We start from the raw sequence: 23,171 nt of genomic DNA on the forward strand, positions 1-23,171 counted from the left end.
TCCTTGGCTTGCTTTTGTTTTTGAATTTTTTATTTGCATTGTTTAAAAAAAAAAAAAAAGTATACAATACGACCATTTGGTGTCACAATTATTTTTAACAATGTGAAATTGGGTGGCTGCATTTATTCTAATGAGCTAAAAGTTCAAAGAAATTTTTTCGAATTTTGTGACACATCCAAGCTATTATCACAAGAAAATTAAGCATATGCTAAAACTATAATTAAGCATGTGATTATCACATGAAGGTTAAGCATATGCTAAAGCTATAGTTTTTGCAATCTAAACATTCTCTAAGATTGTTAGGCTTCCAGAAAAATCAAGATTTTCAAAGAACTCTTGGTGAATTAAGTCATGAAAGTAAAATAAATATAAGGCATTTTTTTTTTGGAAAATTAGTAAAATATCTTTGCAAAGATATTAAGCATTTATCCATCGCAAGATGCAGAGTAGTTACAAAAAATCTTAACTTTGCCATGTACTCGTGAACAATAGACCTTTACGTGCATGGTGCGGTAATAAAAATATTGACATGGAGAAATTAAAAATATCAGAAAAAGGAGTTTGACCAAGAAATTTTAAAATAATATATAAGAAGGGTGTGGTTCGTGTCAGTCTAAGGCTTTAAGGAAAATGATGATATTAGTCTACTAGTTTATATGAACATGTGTGTTTATATGAGTTCAATGGTTCAGATTAAATCTGAGTCGATTTGATGGTCATGATCTTATATTATTTTTTAATTTTAATTTTAATTTTAATTTTTTATGAATTCAAATAATTTGAAATTTTAAGTGCATATTTTTTAAAAAATAAGAGAAATGAATAAAAATATCAAAAAAATAATTTGCAAGAAATAAATTGATTAAAACACCTGTGAAATGTTTTGGGGGCATTTTGGTCAATTTAGTTTTTTCAAATTATTTTTAAAATATTTTTATTTGGTGCTTTTTGATGAGAAGAATACACATTTAAAATTTTAAGTTGTTTTGATTTGTAAAAATAAATTAAAATTAAAATACCAAATAAGACTGTGATCGACAAATCGGTTCATATTCAATTTGGGCTGTTGGGTTCATATGTTCATATAAGCGAGTGGGTTAATTTCAATATTTTTCATATATATATATATATATGTATAATGATCCTATAGGACCCTCCCCCACCTATGTGTATAGGATCTCAAAGGATCACCATTAAATTTGGTGTGAATCCTTAGAAAAATTATCTTTTGGGGGTTTTACACACGAGTGGGAGAGAATCCTATATAGGACCCTCCCCCACCTATGTGTATAGGTTCTCAAAAGATCACCATTAAATTTGGTGTGAATCCCTAGAAAAATTATCTTTTGGGGGTCTTACACACGAGTGGGAGAGAATCCTATAAGATCATATATATATATATAAAAGAAAAGTCTTCTCAGTGCTTATAGGTTTATTTTTGCCTATGTTCATCACCGTCCAAAGTTCATCACACGGGCACGATTGTCTGGTAGTGTTTTCATTTTCATTTTTTTTTATAAATTGGAATAATATGAAATTTGGAGTGTGTGTACATCTTATTGAGATGTACCTAATAAAAATATGAAAATCATATTTCGTAAAATATAAATTAACCAGAATACCCCCATAAAGTTTTAGGGGTATTTTGGTCAATTTATATTTGTGAATTATTTTTTTATATTTTTATTAGATTCTCTTATTTTTGATGAACATATGTTCCAAATTTTAAATCATTCCGATTTGTAGAAAGAAAAAAAATGAAAATTGAAACACGACTGGACAATTGTGATTGTGCGATGAACTTTACATAGTGATGTGCATAGACAGACGAACTCACTGTTCAGTTTCGTCTATAGGCATTGCGTAGTGTTTTCCATATATATATCTAGATAATGCAACAATCTTCAAAAACCTCATTTGCTTGATCTTAATTTTAAAATATACACTATTTCTATTCTAATGAACAGTTACAATAAAGAAAAATATGAAAATGTAAGATAGAAAGTATTTTTTTAGCCCAATTAACATAGGCCGTCCATTTCAATAAGATGCTCGATCTAGGCTTTATAAGGATTTTTTCTTTTCTAAATTTTAAAGATGGCTTATTATCATTAGATGAACAATCACAAAAAAGAAAAATAAAATTTTGAGTTTGTGAAGGTTAATATCTTTAAATTCACCTAATGAATAGTCTAGATTCGTTATTGGAGGGGATTCATTTTGACCATATATAAAGTTCAAATTGAATTTTTCTGTCTTTGGCATTGATTATTGAGATGATGAAAGTGTGTGTGCAAAATTTTGGGTCATACAAATACTACAAACATGATTTTCTAGAAGTATGGTTGCATTATATTATAATACAACACAAATTGCGGCAACTTCTCCCTTGCTCATAATGTGGTCTTGCACACTCTTTGCTGGATCAAATTTTTGTGGTGGCATGTTTTTGCACTAGACTGCATAAAAAAATGGTGAGAAATAGAGAGAGAGTGAGGGAGGATAGAGAGAGAAAGAGTGAGGGAGGGTAGATAGAAACAATGAGAGAGAAAGAGAGAGGATGGGTGGAGAGAGGTAGAGAGAAAAGAGAGATAAAAGGGGAAGAAAGAAAAAAATGGTAATTTTGTCTCAAAACTTATTGATTTTTTTATTGAGGTAAATACAAAGAAAAATAGTGTTGGGTCTAGAGTATAATACAAAAAGTATTTGGGGGTAAGATATGTAGAAAGTTGAAATTGGTGGGTTCTATAATTTTCCCTTTTTATATATTCATACATCTCGATATCGAGATGATCAATTAGAGGATTTTCAACATTAAAACAACCATATCCGATAGATTTTTGAGGTGCATTTTTATTTCTACATTTTAAGATCAAAACTTTTTCCTAAACAAAAATATCTTTATTAAAAAAAAATACTTTATGCATCAAATAAATTCATATAGGTGTCCAAAATTTGTTGAGTACATTTATAAAAAGAAAATTGTTTGGTGCATCCAAATCTGAACCTGTTACTATGCATGCGGGCTTGGAGATCTACACCGTCCACCAAAACCGGATCCCCATAAATAGTAGTCGTCCAAAAAAATAAGTAAAATTAATGGTTCAAATATTTTTTCTAAAAAATACCATTTTTAGTTTTGAAAAATTATTTATTTTTACAGATTGATAATCTCCATGTTAAAGATTATTTATTTCCTAAATCTTAGGATTAAATTCTATTTCAAAAGTAAATTATTAAGGGGGGGCAATTGTTTAGAGCCTTGGCTCAATATAAACTTTTCCCTTATTTAAAATGTCAAAAACCTGAACTAATAAAAGGCTAAATGCCCAGCTGTGTGAAATTTTGAGGTGGCCCCAATTTGATTGTTTAGAGCCTTGGCTCAATATAAGATTTTCCCTTATTTAAAATGTCAAAAAGCTCATCTAATAATAGGCAAATTGCCCATGTGTGTGGCTGTAATAAAGGGTGCAAGACATATGTCCTAAAAAGGCTTTGATATCTGTATGCATGTTTGTAACAAAGGAATTGAGACACATGTACCTACTTAGAGACATACGTTCCCTTCTCAGGGTCAGCACAGTGCGATTCAACTGACATTCTCTTGGGTTTAATAGAGAGAAGACGGATTGAGAGAGAGAGAGAGAGAGTTTTTGCATCAATGTTTCTGTAGCCCTCAGATAGGGTTTCACTCAAGAGATTGCAACAGTGGTGGCTCAGATGGGTTCTCTCTCTACTGATCTCCCTGATGATTTGATGATTAAAATCCTCTCACAGCTCCCTGTTGAATCCATTCTAAGGTTCAAATCTGTTTCCCAATCATGGAATTCACTTCTCTCCTCCTCCTCTTTCGCCACCACCCACTCTCTCTCCTCTTCTGCGCTCTCTCCAACTTTCCCTCTCCTCGTGCTCGAGCACCTCATCTCTTACATTCCGCCATCCCAACCCCTTCCTCTCTCTAACCCCACTTTTTCTGGCCACCTAACACTTATATTTCAGCCAAAATCCGATTCATCAAACTTAGCTTGCAGCCAGGGCATGGTGTGCTTCCAAGACTTTGCTTCCTCTGAATCTTTTGATCTTTTTGTAGGCAACCCTGCAACTGGCAACTTCGCCGCTCTTCCTGCACCAAGTCAATACTTCATAGTGTTGACTCCGGGTTTTGATGTCGACCCCATCTCTCGAAATTTCAAGATTTTGGCTTTTGGATACCCAGCAATGGGTATTTCCTTTCAAGGGGGTCAATGGTTCTTGTTTTGCTCAATTGCCAGTAATTGGAGACCAATTCGAGAGATATCAATTCAAAGCCTGGTGCCGTATTTTGATTGCCGCTGCCGCTATGGAGAAAAAATGGTGTGTATTCGCAATACCTTCTATACCATCTGTCATGATGGTCCTAAAGTGGTGGCTTTTGATGTAGAGAGAAAAACCTGGGATCAGATCTTGACTCCGGAGAATGCGGACCAGAACAATTTCTTTCAAATCCAATTGTGGAATGGCCGAGTCTCTGTTTCGCAAATACTTGAAGGTTTCATACTGAAAATGTGGGTTTTAAGTGAAGAGAAGAATTGGGTTCAGGTGATACAACTGGGTCTTGAATCTAGCATAAGCTCAAATCTAGATATGATGTATTATGATATGAGACCAGTTCTCTTAATGGGGGATACATTATTCATCCGTTGGAGGTTGAAGGAAGAGAGTGTCATAGCTTATAATGTGAAAAATCAAACCCATCGATTAATACTTGAAGGTTATCCCCTGCATTCTGTTTCCAACTTTGAGCCTTATCGACCTACCCTCTTCAGCTTGTGATCCGCTTCAGACGGTAAATTTGGTAGTTTCTTGGGCCTGGTATTGAAAATTGTATTTTTTTTTTTTTTGGTTCATTTAAGTTATATTCAGTGTCTGTTGCTATCATTTTTATATGCGATTTTAGCTTCTACGGGGTCAAAGAAGTTCATTACCGGGAAAGCTGTATCTGGGTAAGATGTAATGGCTCTCAGAGAGCTGGTTGTTTTGGGTTTTAGCAGTTAGCCTTTTGGGATTTTAGATGCCCATCTTAGTTGTTGCCATTATTGGTATTTTCCTAGGTCTCTTGTCTGCAAATTTTGTTGGGTGTCCCTACCCTTTTTTTCAAATAGTTTAGGAGTTGTTTTTTTTTTTAAGGTGTTAGTGGGTGGTGTCACTGGGAATGGAAACCGCAATAACCCAAAAAGAATTGTTGCTCTTCAGACCGCACTTAAAGGTAGGGCATTTTGCATTGATATAAAGTTTAGCTTCCTTCCATAAAGGAAGAAAGAACACCAGCCACCATCTTTTTTTTTTTGGATGATGTTGACATTGTGTTGATGGTAAAGAGAGTACAAAGAAACAAAAGCCCCAAGCGGGTTACAAAAGTCACTGAGAGGGGTGACACCACTGAAAAGAAAAGCCCAAAACCGAAAAGGGAACCCAAAAATCCCAACGAACGGCACCCTCCCAAGGACACTGTTACTGCATCGTAGCGCCAAGTTTAGCGAGTTCGTCAGCTGTGTGGTTGGCCTTCCTCCAAATACGTGTCCAAGAGACCTGTGTACGCCTGCAAAGAGTGTAAATTTTGTAAAAAATGTGCCGCAATCTCCAAGGTGGTTGGGCTAAGTGGGAAGCCCAATGGATGACATTCTTGCAGTCCCCTTCGAAGATGAGTGAAGGCCCCCAACTAGGATTGAACAGCCTTAACCCCTCAAGCAAAGCACTGCCTCTGTGGAATCTGTGATCCCGATGGAGGTTGAGAAGGAGAGGAGGGTGATGCCAACGTGGTCGCGGAAGATGCCGCCTATGCCAGCAGGACCGGGGTTGCCCAAGGATGATCCGTCGAAATTGAATTTGATGAACCCCGTCTCTAGTGGACGCCAAAGGGTAGAGCGGGGGATCCTGCATGGCCTAAAGGATGGAAGGGTGGTCCAATTTAGTCGGAAATTGTGACCTGCCAATCCCTTGACGTGTTTGAGCTTGGAGGCCCAGAAGATGACAAGGCCCTTGATTGTTTCCAATATCTTGTGGACCTATGCGTATATCCCTTGGAAGACTGCGTTCCTTCCAGATTGACCAGATGGTATCTGCCACAGTGGCTTTCCAAAGTAGACAACCTGCTTTTGGCCAAGGTAAGAGGGCCGATAAATTGAAGAGGTCGGGTATGGATTTGGGGTTAACCCATTCCCATTGGAAGCGAGCCAGGATCTCCCCCCAAAGGTGGAAGGCCTCTGGGCAATGCAAGAGAATATAGTTGGTCTCTTCCTCCGATAGACACATCACACATCTATTGGGAAGCTGGAAACCGAGTCTCTTGAGTTGGTCTACCGTGAGGTTTCTTCCCCACAAAACCAGCCAGGAGAAGAATTGGACACGAGGGGGAAGTAAGGGCTTCCATCCTGAGGAGCAGTGACAAATGGAGGCCCTAGCGATTTAGCCTACAAACTTTTGCTTCTCTTTTCTTATGTTGTCTTTGCTAGTTTGATCCTATGTACAGTGCTCTAGTTCGAATTTATGTCATTGTGTTCAGTCCAAGAACCTCTGTTTGTCTTCCGCTATGTTATTTTCTTCTATTTTTAACACAATTTTTAGTTTGCACAATATTGACTTGGTGTTTAAAGTAGTTATATTTGTAATTTTGATCTAGTCAATTGGGCTTTAGCTGCAATGGTAGAAAACCAGGTAAGTGTGGTGGAGGTCAAGTGTTCGAACCCTGAAGAATATACCAACAACTAAACCAAGCTGGCCTCCCCTTCTTATAGATGACTTGACCTGTGCACTTGTTTTTATTATTCAAGTACTGTGCAATTTATCCAGCTAGTGTTGCTTTCATTTACCCCCCCCCCCCCCTCCCCCCTATCTCTTTCATTTGTACCTGTATTTTTATTTGTCCACATTTTGTGTCTCATTCTTGAACCCATTCATCTTTTTTTGTAGTGAAAATCATCTGAAACTCAATTGTAATTTTCTTGCATTTGTTTTTGAGTCATTCGCTGTTTGTATTAAAAGAGAAGATCCAGTACAAAAAAGGTTGTGGCGACCCACAGGTTAGGTCTGATACAAAGCAACACTCAATTTTCCAAGAAAAATTTACAAAGCAACCATTTAGAGAAATGAGAGAGATCTCCGGGGCCAAATTCCTGAAAAAGCTCCTTCCTTAGCAAGGCTATCTGTTGGAGTCCCACTCGATAATCAAAATGGGGCTGGAAAGTTGTTTAAACCTTCTGAGGTCCTCAAGAAGAACAGTAGACTCAGCCGGCAAAGAGTTGGCATGATCAAGTGATCTGGAAAAGGACAGCAGGATGTTGTACTTGTGGTCCCTAAACATACTACCCCTAATCCCAGGGGAACCTGGGTTGCCGAGGGAGCATCTTTCAAAATTCGAAATTGACGTTAGTTAGATCCTATCCGGGTGGTCTCCACAGAGAGTGTTATTTCTAGGAAATCCATTTTCTTAATCACTAGTGGTAAGGTCCTCGTGGAAGGCATTTACATAAATTGTATGAGCAAATATAGTATTTTATGTTGCGAAGGGTTTTGAGTTTGTAATTGCTTTTCCACTTGATTCAGTGAATCTAATTTTGAAGTTCAATTTTGTTTTTGATGTGGTTTAAGCTTTCATTTGTGAATGACTCTGGTTCAATTTTGTTTTTGATGGGGTTTAAGCTTTCATTTATGAATGACTCTGGGTTTTTATGCATTTCAACATGTTGGAAGCTATATAGCAGTTGGTGGATATAATGAGGTAATATGTTAATATTGCTCTTAAGAAATGGAAATGGTGATCGATTAATTTATATGAAAATCCTAGCCACCACAATCGCAGCATTTATGCATTGTAATCAAACTTGATGACCTTGATTACAAAGACTTTAAGAATAGTAATCTCAGCCTTGTGTGCTCAGAAGTGGGTTGGCATACATTGTATGTGGGCAGGGTCAAGGAAAGCTTTCCTTTTAGTTTTTACCCAAAATATGCAGGGTCCAATACTTGAAGTTTTGGGCTGCATAGACTTCATATGAGTGCACATTCCTTTGAGAAGTCTGCATGGCATCTGAAGTAACATGCTAGTTTCTTTGGAATAATGTTGGTCCAGTGCAAGTATCGGAATTAGTTTTATGCCATGTATGTCTGTCACTCGAAGTGTCGGACCAATTCAGAAAGAGATTTGCTTTGTTAGACTTAGGCAAAGTGTATTAGGGGAGTACGCGTAGGATTGAATCCAAATTTATGTGAAATTGCCAAAATACATATCGAGAAGATCTATTTCCAGGCTCCTAAACGGCCCTGTATGCCGGATAAGGAATGTTCACTAGAGTGGTTTTTGCCTAAGATGTACAAAGTTTTATCTGCATAGTCGTTATCTTTTCCGATAGCACAAGAGACATACGATGTGTAAATGGGTCGTTTTCGAATCAGCCCCAACATGACAAGGCTACATCCAGGGCAGATCTAGATTCGGATAAGGTCCACGGACCTGGACACACCCACTAGGTTGGCAGGACTAAGGTTCCAGTCCCAAGGAAGGTGACTGTTACAGTATAATTTTGTCTGATTTAGAGTATAAAGTAGCCTATGAACATTTCAATTATCGTATACTGTAGTCAATGCCAACATTATACTGTTACTGAATCAGGTTCAAAATGGGAAGCACAGAGATATTATAGTGTATGTTACCTATTTCCAGCAGTGTAAATGGCTTTAAAGATGATGGAGACTGCTATATTTGCCTATATGGTTACAAGATGATAAAAGAACAAAGTGTCACAAGCATAGATGAGAAAGCAAACATTTTAAATCTAATTGAAAAGCTCAACCATTTCAAGGAATAACATTTTGTGGTGCAGCCCAACCATGCAGTCCAGCCTTCAAAAAAAATAAAATCGTGTGCTCCCGGAGACAAGCTCCCTAATGTAAAACTGAGTAATTCTAAGACCCCAAATTTAAGAAATGTAACCTCTCCATTCCAGCATCCTCAAAGGAAATCATTTTAGTTTTGCCTTCTTAAAATGTTAGATCATTATCATCATCCAAGTTTTATCTCAATTTTTAAGATAACAAATACTTAAATTTTACGTAAAATCAGGCACGCCTACTCCCATGACTTGTTCGGAGGGGGGCAAAAAACCATATTGTAACTATGCAGAGCAGCAACATCTTTGTCCTCCCCCTATCTAACCTCCTTCCTCACCCTGCTCTTCCTGCCCCCCTCTCTATATGAACCCCCTCTGTATGAACCCACCACCCGGCCCCCCTTCCCTTCTCCCTCCTCTCTATGACTCTATCCTCTCTCTCTCTCAAAAGATATGGTACCAAAACAATCAAAGTAAGTTGCATCTTTAAGTAGTGTCAATAGATATTATTTCAGTATTGAAAATCTCTGTTGTGAGTGTCTAAAAATTTATTTTTACATCTAATTATGAAATAGGATTGTATATAATGAGACTATTTGCCTTTAATATTGGGAGGTCATGGTTACTTGGAACATTTTATGCGAAATCTAATAGCTTAGGTGTGTCATTCGAAAAAAATTCTTTTCAATATTGAGCTTGGTCAATGGAATAAATACAGCCACCCATTTTCACATCTAACAGTCAAGATTAATTGGGGCCACTTTGTATAAAAGGTAAATGATCTCATTATATATTTGTCTTTATAAAATTTGAAGGTTAAAAAATAGTGTAGATCGAACATATATATAAATAATACTTGAAAATTTTGAAAATTGATGATCGACATAATGTAATACAAGATGCATTATTTTTTAAATTTGAGCAAAAAATATTTTTTAAAGTTGAAATCTATTTTTTTTCTCATGTCTATGTACTTCCTGATCACAGATGCTTCAAAGTGAATTTTTGAAACTAAATTGATAATTACTTACCAAAAAAAATTAAATCTAAAATTTATTGTCAAAATTGAAATTCAAAGAAGGGATTCATTTCTACGAGTCCTATGACTGGTGTGTGAGAGGGAGGTTTTATTAGATTGAGAAAGAGAGTTTTTTTATCGAAGTTTTTGTTGCTCTCAGGTTTCTGGCTTTTGTCTCTGGGAATTGTAGCAGTGGTAGATCCGAGATGGGTTCTCTCTCTACTGATCTCCCACGCGAATTAATGATAAGAATCCTCTCCTTGCTACCTGTTGAATCAATTCTAAGGTTCAAATCTGTTTCAAAAGCATGGAATTCATTTCTCTCGTCCCCTTCTTTCGCTACCACCCACTCTCTCTCCTCTTCCCCTGTCTCTACAACTTTCCCTCTCCTTGTGCTCCAGAACCTCATCTGTTACAGTCCTCCATCCCAACCCCTTTCTCTCTCGAAGAGAACTTTCTCTCTCTTCCCCTCTTACTCTGCCCCCAAACACTTAAATTTCATACAAAAGCCAAGCCATCAGACTTACCTTGCAGCCAGGGCATGGTGTGCTTTCAAGACCTGGACTCTTTTGATCTTTTCGTAGGCAACCCTGCAACTGGCAAATTCGTTGCTCTTCCTGGACCAAGCAAATACTTTATACTGTTGACTGCTGGTTTTCGACCCCATCTCTCGAAATTTCAAGATGGCTTTTGGGTACTCATCAATGGATACTGCCTTTCAATTGGGTGAATGGTTCTTGTTTTGCTCTATAGCAAGGAATTGGAGACCAATTCAAGAGATACCAATACACAGCCTGGAGCTTTTGTGTGATTACTACCACCGCTATGGGAAAAAAAAGGTGTGTATTGGCAATACCTTCTATATTATCTATCATGATGGTCCTAAAGTGGTAGTTTTGATGTAGAGAGAGTGACCTGGGATCAAATCTTGACTCCGGATAATGCGGACAAGAGCAATTTCTTTCAAATCCAATTATGGAACAGTCGAGTCTCTGTTGTGCAAATACTTGAAGGTTTAGTACTGAAAATATGGGTTTTAAGTGAAGAGAATAATTGGGTTCAGGTGATGCAACTGGATCTTGAGTCTAACATGAAAACGTTAAGCTCAAGTCTTGATATCATGCATCATCATATGAGACCAGTTCTCTTAATGGGGGATACATTATTCATCCGTTGGATGTTGAAGGAGGAGAATATCATAGCTTATAATGTGAAAAGTCGGACCCATCAAGTAATCTTGAAGGCTATCGCCGGCATTCTGTTTCTGATTTTCAGCCTTATCGACCTACCCTCTTCGCTTGTGATCCTTTTACACCGTTTATTGGACCTGATATTGAAAATTGTTCTTTTTTTTTTTTATCAATTTTCCATTTTCCGTTCGTTTTCGCGTTCATTCATTTAAGTTTTTATATTCAGTGTTTCTTGTTTTCCTTCTTATATATGATTTTTGCTTCTACAGGGATCAAAGAAGTTCATTATCTGGGAAAATTGTGGCTGCATAGGATGTAATGGCTCTGAGAAAGTTGGTAGTTTTTTGGGTTTTAGCAGTTAACCTTTAGGAATTTTAGATGCCAGTGTTAATAGTTGTCAGGTTTGGTGTTTTATTTCATCTTATTGCACTTAAAGAATGCAATCACATGTTGTTACTAATGTATCAGTGTTGCTTATACCAACTCTCTCTATATATGTAAGTTAGTTGGTTTTCATCAGTGAAACTTCTATCACCAACCTTCCTCTCAGAAAAGAAGAAAGAAAGCCAGCCACTATTTCATTTGAGCAATGACAATGGAGGCCTAGTGAATTAGCCTGCAAAAATTTGCTTCTCATTTCTTGTGTTATCTTTGCTTGTGTGATACTATGTATATTGCTCTAATTAAGACTTATGTCATGGTGTTCAGACCAGGAACCTTTGTTTATCTCCCACTATGTTATTATAATATTATTTTAACACAGTTCTTAATTTGCACCATATTTGCACCATATTTACAGGCATTTGAAAGAGTTAATGTTTGTAATTTTGATCTAGTCAATTGGGCTTTAGCCCCAATGGTGATGTACTTTTGATCTAGTCAATCAGGCTTTAGCCCTAATGGTGAGAAACCAAGTTCGCGTGTGGGATTTCTAGTGTTCGAAGCCTTGAAGTATATACCAACAACCAAACCAAGCAGACCTACCTCTTTTGATAGATGACTTGATCTGTGCATCTATTTTTTATCTATTTTTCTTATTCAAGTATTGGGTAACTTATTCAATGAATGTTGATCTGATTTACACCTGGGCCACTAATGGTGAGAACCTTGTTTGCATGAGAGAGGTCTAGGGTTTGAGCCTCCATCCTGCTAACTTTATTTTTATATGTGCACATTTTTTGTGACACATTCTTCAACCCATGTATCTATTATTTGTGGTAAAATTCATCCAAAATAGTAGTTATCCTATTTTGTTTGTTTTTTGAAGTAATTCACTGTTTGTATTAAAAGAGACTAGATCCAGTAACTAAAGAGGTAGGAGCAACTAACAGGTTGGGTGCTCGATACAAAGCAACACTGAAGAATACCATCTCCAAAAACATCTTTTACAAACAAAAATTACAGAGCAACCATTTAGGGAGGTGAAGAAGAGATCTCTAGGGCCTGAGCTCAAAAAGGTGCCAAGAAAGGCCGTGGTTGTGCTTCTTGAAAGAGCTCCATCCTTAAAAAGGCTATCTGCTGCTGAATTTGCCTCGCGAAAATTCAGCAGACGACTTACAGCCATAGCGACCTTCTAGCGTAACAATCCCTTGCTTCGTATCCTAATCCTCGTCTTTGGTCTCGTTCCTGATTCCATCGACTATGCTTTCGCCAATGGGTGCAGAACATCTATTTCTCCATAAGTTCATTCAATCATATATGAATTTGAAGTAAATTTAGATATTTAAGGTTCTACTATTTTTATTATGGGAAATATTGACAAATAGTGTTATGAAAATTTCATTTTCATTAGGAGTTCTATAACAATCCCTTTGTTCCGTTAGTTCTAAACCTTCCCTGTTGAATCACTGTAATTACCAATGGCTTGACTTGAATGATTTTCTGCATAAACAGATTGAAGAAGTCCCTAGAATGGGATATATAATACATACACGTGAAGAAACCAGTGTTCATTTGAATTTCTTGTTGTCAGTACAGTTAGTTTTCATATCTGATCAGGGTTCTGGAATCCTAAAGAATGTATGGTCCCTCACTCTGCTGGCCAAACAATAACAGAAATTGATAATTGAATAGTGTGACTGTAATGTACATTGTTCATATCAAGATGTAATACCAAGGCTAGAGGTAAGACAGACATTGAAGATAAATGTTGGATTTAAAAAAGGCTATTTTGTCATAATAGGAATCAATGGCTTCATCGCTGTTTTGGACCCTGTTTCAGTTATACTGGGTATATCAATTCTGAACATAGGACTTCTTTATGTGAGACTTCTAGGGTCTGAATTTGGGGGAAACTCAAAATGTGTATTGAAGAAAAGGGTTTCTGCTTTCTTTGGAAGTTCCATATAGATATGGAAGTTCCATATAGATAGATGGGGTTAAGTTATCCAAGGAGTAGATATTTGGCCCTAATTTTTCTCATCACTGTAAAATGAAATAATAAATAAATAATATTTTTTCACCCAATGGGATTGACAAAGCTGTCCTAGTGGATATGAGCTGAACAGGCTGGAGCGGTGTCAGAAGAACCAGGAGGCATAAGCTGAAGAAATTCATTGTGTGGTTTTGCTCGGGGAAGAAGCCATAGTTGAAGCCTTTGGGCTCTTGGCGAAAGCAAAGCGAAGCTTAGAACTTTGATTTGTATGTATAAACTAGTTGCATTGGTCTGTTTTGAATGATCAGACTCCCTTTATTTTCTAACAATTGTTTGGATATTGATCTGTCCTTCGAATCCAAGAACATAACTGCAACTATCCACTAAATCCATGTGATGAAAGTATCTAAAACATCATTACCCCTATGATTTGCTGTCCACTGGTGTGATTTTGTTCCATATGAATTAGAAATATGATTTTTTTGTCTCTTTTTCAAATTTGAGAGCAGTTTTTCATAGCACTAAAGCTACGCTAGTTGAAAGGTTCTTAACTGCCTACAACTATTATATATCCTCTGCAAGCAATTATGGACAAACTTTACTTCAATTCTTTGGAAATAAATATATATGGTCCTACTTCTCAGTTTTATTAGTTATTCTAAGGTTGTAATTTGTACATGTTTCTTGCAGTTTTCCTTTTGACTTGCAGCTGATTTGAATTATAATTCGCAGGTGGAGGTGTATTTTCCTATAATGTTAATATTTGTAATATAATGTTTTTAGTTTTTACTCCGTTATATAAAGTTTTTGATCGGTCCCAAGCCTAGATGAGAAAGGAGAAGGGTTGTTAGGTTGACAGCATGCGGAAAATGTTTGCCACAACCCTATCATGAATCCCGATCTAACCCTGTTCGTTTGAATTAGGGTAAGAGTGGAACATGATTCGTGTGGCCAACCCCAAATAGTTTAGGATGATGATGGTCGCTGAAACTCGTATTTTGTTCCTCTAAATGCAGCCACTTGATTTTGGACCTCCGGTTATTATGCATTTGAACATGTTGGAAGATGGTATCTTAAGAATGGTCCCAAGGGCCACCTAAGTTTGCAACATTGGCTGGACCCAAGTAGTTCTATTATGTTAGTTATTACTGATTAATAACGAAAAATGGCAATTAAACATTTGAGTTGGAAACGGTTTTATTTTGGGGAATATGCAACATCAATCAAAGATTGGAAATATACAGCAAGGAATTTCCACGTAAGTTAAAAATACCAGAGAAATTTACGTGCATACCCACCAATTTAAAATTATTTAAAACACTCCCTCCAAATATCCATTTTTATGTTTGTACCTGCTTTTGGCAAAAATTGTCCCTAATTTGGATCTTGAAATTGTGAAGTATAATTTTGTTTCTAAAAAATATTTACTCAATACGAACTTCACCTTATAGATTTGAATTTTGATTTTGTTTTTGAAAAAAAATTAAACCAAAAGCAATATTTCAGCCTCTGAAGGTTCGAAGTTTGTTTTGACTTTATTTTTTAAAGTAAGCTTATTTTTTAAAGTACACTTTGGACTTCATGGTTCACAGTTTGTATTTGGATTTTGTTTTTCAGAAAAAAGTTAAAACTTCAAACCTTTAGAGTTTGAAGTAGGGGTACTTTTGTTCAAAATAAAAAAAAGGTAAAAAACAAAATAGGTATGAACATAAAAATGAAAATTTAGAAGGGAAATTATATACATGTAAATTACTCGAAAACGGCTAAAACTCGATTAGACATAAATTAGGGGCATGTTTGATTGCACCCATTACCTTGAAGCTTTTAGATTTTTTAAATCTAGAGAGAGAGATAGAGCAAGAAACAGAGTCCGGTTTATTTAACCCTCAAGAGATGGGGAAGGGAGGATCAGGCTTTAAGTTCATTCGTTGCTTTATATTTCAGGGCAGGTACTTTGGATGACAATTACTTATATTTAGAATAAATTATTTTATTTCAAATTAATATTACTCTTGATAATATTATTTTGTTTGCTGTTTGATATATTATCTTATATATTTAATGTTATATAATTATTTTTTATGATTTTTAATTATTTTAGCTATTCGGATTAAAAATATATAATTTCTATTAAATTATTTTGAATAAAGTAAAAATAGATTTTTCAAAAAATAAAATACCAAATGACTCCATGATGGATAATACTGCTAACGAAGAGATAATTTATTACCTAAAAATTTATTGAAATACTCGAGAGATGCATTATTTAACATTATATATATTCGCTTCCATTCCAACTCATGATCATGCACTTTATGAAGGTGAAATTAAAGCATACGATATAAGTAAAATGTTAAATAGCTCATCTTGATAAATTTTCCATTATTACCAAATTAATTTGGTTAAAACTATATATCAAGGAAAAGGTTTAATATCTATAGAAAAAATATTGTATGCTTGGGGGGACGTAGGTCTACATTTGTATCCCCCGAGTCATAAAATAACCCTCTTAAAGATGGATCAAATAGGCGGTCACTCAAAAAAGTTAAAACTAAGCGGTTTGTATAGAGACGAGGCTCTAAACAATCAAAGTAAAACGTACCTTCAAATAATTTTGGGAATGTGGTTTCGATACATGAAATCTTTGTGATAACTTTAAAATATATTTTCATCTTTAATTTTAAAACTTAAATCTTCAGAACTAGTGTAGATCGAGTAGATATATGAAAATTTGAAAATTTTGAAAAATGACCATCCAAAAATGCATTACAAGTTGTACTATTTTCAAAACTTGAAATAAATTTTTTTCTCGTGTCCATGCATCTTGATGTCGAGATGAATAATTAGGATATTTTGGCATCAAAATATCCTAAAACTAATGATATAAATCATTTTTCAAAAAATTATCATTTTTAATTTTAAGAATATTATTATTACTATTATTGTTATTATTATTATTATTAGAAAAATTGTATCATGTGGGCTAGACCGTATCTCTACATATGCGGTCTAGAAAGTGTAAAGCATCCATCTTAAATATAGATGCAAGTAGGTGTTCCATCTAAAAAAAATAGAAACTAACGGTCCAAATGTTTTCTTACTAGAATTGTTATTTCAAGCTTTTAAAATTTATTTATTTTTCATATTCATGATCTCCATATTAGAGATTATGTGTCTTTAAAAATTAAGTCCTAAAAATCCATCTCAAAAATAGATTTATTAAGAAGCATGCATTTCTACATATGCGGGCTTGGCCGCATAGAAACTGGGTCATTATTATTATTATAAAGATAAAGTTTACATAGAGCTTAGGCTCTAAACAACCAAATTAGAGCCTACCTAAAAAAATTCATTAGAAGAGGTTGTGTTTGATGCCCAAAATGTAGAATTAAGTTTGCATATAAAAAATCCATAGGAAAGTGTTGTTCTAATGTTGAAAAACTTTGTAGCTGATTATCTCAAAATTACTATCTCATAATAAAATTTAGCAGTGCGCCTTAATTGGATTGTTTAAGGTTACAACCTTATGCAAAGTTGCAAACCACACCCAAACTTCAAAGCCTCAAGAGAGAAGAAGGAGAAAAGGAGCCCGAAATTTTGCTGGTTTTTCTACCCATCTTCTCCCGCATGATGGTAAAAATAAAACTATTCTAAATCGCACTCCCTCTCCTCTTCCCCTCTCTATCTCTCTGGTGTTTTTCAAGCCTATGCGGCCATAAAATGCATTAAGTTATATCCATTACTACAGAATGATGTGTATTGGCAATACCATATATGCACTAAGTTATGGAACTCTCAAGCTGGTGGCTTTTGATCCGGAGAGAGAAACATGAGATGAAATCTTGACTTGCTTGGGTATGCAGAATTAATAAGAGAAATTATCGTAAATATACTTTAATTTAAGTTTAATTTAAAAAAAAAAAACCCAAACTTTCGTTCACCACGTCTACCCATTTTTTTCTCATTTTCGATCTTTTTTTTATACCGTAGTAACTTCAAGTAATATTACGGTATTTTAAGTACCATAAAACGCTGGTCATCCATGACCGTGAAGCCAATTACCATACTTTAAGTACGGTAAAAACTAAAAGCCATTATATGGTTTTTTCTCATTTTCGATTTTTTTTTATACCGTAGTAACTTCAAGTAATATTACAGTACTTTAAGTACCATAAAACTCTGGTCATCCATGACCGTGAAGACAATTACCGTACTTTACGTATGGTAAAAACTAAAACCCATTATACGGCATTTTAAGTGCCGTAAAAACTAACCTATCTTATACAGCATTTAAAATGTCGTAAATCATTTTTTCATTATGTTTGTATTTATCTCTTTCATCTCTAATTCTTTTTATGTTTATTTCTTCTTCCTCTCTAATTTTTTTTAATATTTATCTCTTCTTTCTCTTTTTAATTCTTTTTTATCTCTTCTTTCTCTCTCTACAATCATTCTGTTTATATTTATCTCTTTCATCTCTATTTCTTTTTATGTTTATTTCTTCTACCTCTCTAATTTTTTTAAATATTTATCTCTTCTTTTTCTTTCTAATCCTTTTTTATCTCTTCTTTCTCTCTCTACAATCCTTATGTTTATATTTATCTCTTTCATCTCTAATTCTTTTTATGTTTATCTCTTCTTTCTCTCTCTAATTCTTTTTAATATTTATCTTTTCTTTCTCTCTCTAATTCTTTTTAATATTTATCTCTTGTTTCTCTCTTTAATTCTTTTTTCTCTTCTTTCTCTCTACAATCTCATCATCGTTTTCTAGATAGATCATGTCCTATGTTTTGCATAGCCCAAGTCAGTGTTTGATGATGAGGGATGGTGAGAGAGAAAAAAGAGATAAATATTAAAAAGAATTAGAGAAAAATAATAGATAAACATAAAAAAAATTAGAGATGAAAGAGATAAAAGGGTTTACAGCATTTTAAGTGTGGGTTAGTGTTTACGATACTTAAAATATTGTATAAGGGTTAGTGTAAGTATAAAATGCCCTCAGTATTACTATACTAAAAGTACCGTATAAAATTTTTTAAGTATTATGGTACTTAAAGTACTGTATAACATGCATTAATTATTCTAAGTATTTAAAATGCACTAGCTATTCTTAGTATTACGGTACTTGAAGTACTGTATAACATGCACTAACTATTATGGTAATATGATTATCGTGAAGGTCATTTTGGTAAAAAAGAAATCGAAAATTCAAAAAAATAATGCAGACAAGATTTTTTCAATTAAACCTAAATTAAATTATATTTACGATAATTTTTCAACTAATAACTTGGGTTTTAAGCAAAGAGAAGAATTGGGTTCGATGATAAATGTAGATCTTCCAAGTTTGAGTCCTGTATCTTCAATGAAAAAGAGAAACCCTAGTTTTGAAATCAACTATTATGATATGCAACCTATTCTCTGGATTGAGGATACGTTCTTCATTCGTTCATCTTTAATGTGAAAATTACTTGTATGTTTTCCAACATACCATATTTTGAAGTTTGAGCCTTATCGACCAACCCTTGTTCTCTGCTCTCTTGTGAATTCTATAGTTTATTGACCCTAAAATTCAAAATATGATTTTCCTTCTCGTATTATCTTTTTATTTTGTTTTTAGTCATTGGAAGTTCTTTAATTTCATTGCTTCTTGTTATGGACACAGTCTATATGAGTCCATGTAAAAATGAGTCACCTCCTAAAAATCTATTTTTGAGATCAACTTTTTGACTTAATTTTTTTAAAAAAAGTTTATATAGAGCTTAGGTTCCAATCAAATTAGAGCCTACCTCCAATATTTCATGGTTTTGATGCCTCAACATCATCAAATTGCTTTTTTCTCATGCATGTACGCGAGGAAAAAAATAGATTTCAAGTTTTGGAAATATTGCATCTTGTAATGCATGCATTTTTTGACCGTCATTTTTTAAGTTTTCATAGATATGTTGTATCTACACTATTTTTGAGACTTTAAATTTTATAATTAAATATGGAAATATATTTTAAAGTTACCACAAATATTTTCAATATTGAAACCACATTTCTCGATACTATTTGAAGGTGGGTTCTAATTTGATTGTTTAGAGCCTCGGCTCTATACAAACCACACCCAATTGACAAGGACATGCAATCGGAGATCATGAATATAAAAAAGTAAATAAATATTAAAAATTAGAAATAATAATTCTATTGAGAAAACATTTGAGCAGTTGGTTTCAATTAGAAATAAACATTCGACGGGGTTGGGTCAGTACGCTATTTGGGGCTGGTCGACCCGACACGAACCCGCCCCTATAGTATTTAAATGAGAGCATTATATATAGCATATACCGTACCAAATCCGTTAGCCATGATCAAAACCATGAATGACATAAATAATCATGTGATTATCCAATGGGTTGGTGCATAACATATACGACAAAATATCATCTTCTCGACATCTCAACAACGAGATATATGAATATGAAAAATAAAAAATTTTGAACCTAAAAAATAATGCATCTTGCAATACATTATGTAAACCGTCCATTTTCAAGATTTTCATATATTTATAGATCTACTTGATTTTAACCATTTTTGAAATCTAAAATATTTTTATGTATAAAAATAGATTTTAAAATAATACTAAGAATTTTTTACGACAAAATTACATGTTACGATAAAATTTTAAGAGAGGTTTTGCCCATTATATTTTTTGGAGTTAATATTTCATGTCATATTGTTTTCTCTACATAAAAAGCCACCACATTAGAAGTATCATAACGTATTGTCAATACACATCATGCTTTTTCCATATAAAGTCTTAAGCCCACGCTTTTCGCTTTCAATTGGTGTCTATTTCCGAGCCATTGAGCAAAACAATAACCATTGAGGATTTAACTCCAAGTTCCCAAAAGCCAAAATCTTGAAATCCAGAGAGTTGGGGTTGAAACTAAACCCCATAGTCATCAATCTCAAGGTGGTGCTAGGCCGTACATTTTCCTGTTGCAGGGTTGCCTACAAAAAAGTTCATATAACCACCAAGGGCTAGGAAACACACCATGCCCTGGCTGCAAGCTATCCGTAATGGTGTTCTTTTTGGCCGAAGTTTATGTGTTTGGGGGCGACAATCGTAGAGAGAGAGAGGGGTTCTTTTCTCTTCTTGGAGTTTGAGAAAGAGAGGGGCTGGGACGGAGGAATGTAACAGATGAGATTCTGGAGCTCATCAAGGAATAGGGGGAAAATTGGAGAGAGGGGCGAAAAGGAGAGAGAGTGGGTAGTGGCGAAAGAGGGAGATGAGAGAAGTTCATTGGAAACAATCTTGAACCTGAGAATGGACTCAACTGGGAGGAGAGAGTATTTTTACCATCAGGTGGTGTGGGAGATCAGTACTGAGAGAACCCATCTCTTACTCCTCACTCTCATACAATCGCTCTCTCTAACCCCATTAAAGGGAATAACTCTCTCTCTCTCTCTCTGCTATATATGCCTGGAAAAAGTTCATATTTAACTCTCGCGCCTTTTTCTCCAGCCCATCTTGCTCCCTCCAAAATTTGAACTTTGAAAAGTTCTCTTTTTATGCATAAAATACAATTGTTTTGTGGGATTGTATTATATGAGACTAATTATTTTGAAAATGAAAAATATATGATAAGATCATTTATCTTTCTTACAAGGTGGTCATAATTAATCTTGATCATTAGATGTGAAATTGTATGGTCATATTTATTTCATTGATCAAGCTCAAAGTTTAAATGAAATCTTTTCGAATTTTGTGACACATCCAAGCTATTAGATTTCACATTGAATGGTTATAAGTAATTATGACTTCTCGTTGTATACAAAAGGTAAATGGTCTCGTTGTATACAATATCGAATGAAAAAGCCTCACGTTGTAATTTCTCAAAAATTGCAATTCAAGTTTTGGAAAACTTTAAATCTAAGGAAAATTGTAAATACTCCCAACCATATTGTTTTTTACAACTTTTATCCCAAATCATATCATGTTTTTCTAAGAAATATCCCTTAAGTCAAAAAATTAGAGCCTATCGACGTGGTGGGCGACATCGCCTACAACGTGCATTAATTGTCTTTTAACTACTAAAAGAATGACACTATTGTTTTATAAAAATATCCGTTCTACCTTTGTAAATGACAAAAAATGCCCCTACTTAAAAAAATTTGTATTGCAATTCAAGAATATTTAAATGTCAAAAAATATTGAGGACTTTACGGATATAGACCACCTAAGTGGTGTAGCTTAATAAAATCCATTTCACAAATTAATGACCAAGATTAAATGCGTCCTCCATGTGCCAAATATAAGTAGTTTTATTCTTTAGTTTTTCTTGTTTTTTAGCATAAGGTGACAATACCGTTAACCTTGGGATGCATAATCTAATTGTTATGGATGTGCTAATGACCACAATCAAAGTCGAATTAGTTTTTTTTCGAACTCCGTTTTACATTATTAACAGCTAATATTGATTACGACCATGTGCTTGACATAAACAATATTGTTATAAAAATAATTCATTCTAAAACTATATCATATCAGCACATCATCCCCATCATTAGGGCAAGAAGCATGAAGACTAATCAATAGTATGTTTATTCATTTAAAACCTAGGGGCAAACCCCATAACATGTCTTAATTCAGTAAATATTTAGAATCCCTTGCATTGTCTGCTACTTTTTCTTTTTTATGCGTCACCTTTATTAGGGCAGAATTGTGAATTTTGCAGTGTTTAAGAAAAAGCCGAGTCGAACCGGACTCGCCCGGTTCGACTCGGGAATCCCCATGGACTGATTGAATCGATGAAAAAAACGGGAATCGTCCGGTTCTAGAAAGAACCAGACGATTCTGTACAGTGACTCGCCGATTCACTGTACGGAATCGGCGAGTCCGTACAGTAAAGCTACGATTCCCGTACGGAATTTTTTTTTTTTTTTTTTTTTTTTTTTTTTTTTTTTTTTTTTTTTTTTTTTTTTTTTTTTTTTTTTTTTTTTTTTTTTTTTGTAATACTTGATCGATTTTTTTGTAATCCATGATCGAATTTTTTATTTTTTTTTGTAATCCATGATCGAATTTTTTGTTTTTTTTTTTTTTTTTTTGTAATCCATGATCGAAATGTTTGTTTTTTTTTCTTGTAATCCATGATCGAAGTTTTTGTTTTTTTTTTTTTTTTTGTAACCCATGATAGAATTTTTTGTAATCCGTGATCGAATGTTTTGTAATACATGATCGAAATGTTTGTTTTTTTTTTGTAATCCATGATCGAAATGTTTGTTTTTTTTTTGTGTAATCCATGATTGAATTTTTTGTTTTTTGCTTTTTTTGTAACCCATGATAGAGTTTTTTGTAATCCATGATTGAATTTTTTGTAATCCATGATCGAATTGTTTTTTTCTTTTTTTGTAATCCACGATTGAATTTTTTGTTTTTTTTTGTTTGTTTTTTTTTGTAATCCATGATCGAATTTTATGTAATCCATGATCGAATTTTTTGTAATCCATGATTGAATTTTTTGAAAATTTGTGATTTTTCTTTTTTAATCCATGATCGAATTTTTTTTTGTAATCCATGATAGAATTTTTTGAAAATTTGTGATTTTTTTTTTTTAATCCATGATCGATTTTTTTGAAAATTTGTTTTTTTTTTTTTTTAATCCGTATTATTCAAAGAGAAAATGAGAAAGATGATGATTCTGAGGCCACCCTATCCCAGCCATATTATTCACATATCGAGT

At 34.3% G+C, this 23,171-nt stretch overlaps 1 protein-coding gene across 1 annotated transcript; it reads left to right on the forward strand.

Moving 5' to 3' along the window:
* Nucleotides 1-3,374: 3,374 nt before the first annotated feature.
* Nucleotides 3,375-11,851, forward strand: LOC18447204 (F-box protein At3g57590). The gene is made up of 2 exons (XM_020675397.2): nt 3,375-4,825; nt 11,342-11,851. Exon 1 carries the CDS (start codon nt 3,721-3,723, stop codon nt 4,810-4,812), a length of 1,092 nt encoding a protein of 363 aa, XP_020531056.1. The 5' UTR covers nt 3,375-3,720; the 3' UTR covers nt 4,813-4,825; nt 11,342-11,851.
* The last annotated feature ends 11,320 nt before the right edge of the window (nt 11,852-23,171 follow it).

This window comes from Amborella trichopoda, chromosome 7 (assembly GCF_054954075.1).
Source record: "Amborella trichopoda isolate Santa Cruz 75 chromosome 7, AtrichopodaSantaCruz75HAP2 v2.0, whole genome shotgun sequence".
Classification (NCBI taxonomy): Eukaryota; Viridiplantae; Streptophyta; class Magnoliopsida; order Amborellales; family Amborellaceae; genus Amborella; species Amborella trichopoda.

Bases quoted from the DNA above. Each gene is read 5' to 3' on its own strand.
- LOC18447204 (XM_020675397.2), top strand. From the start codon at position 3,721: ATGGGTTCTCTCTCTACTGATCTCCCTGATGATTTGATGATTAAAATC.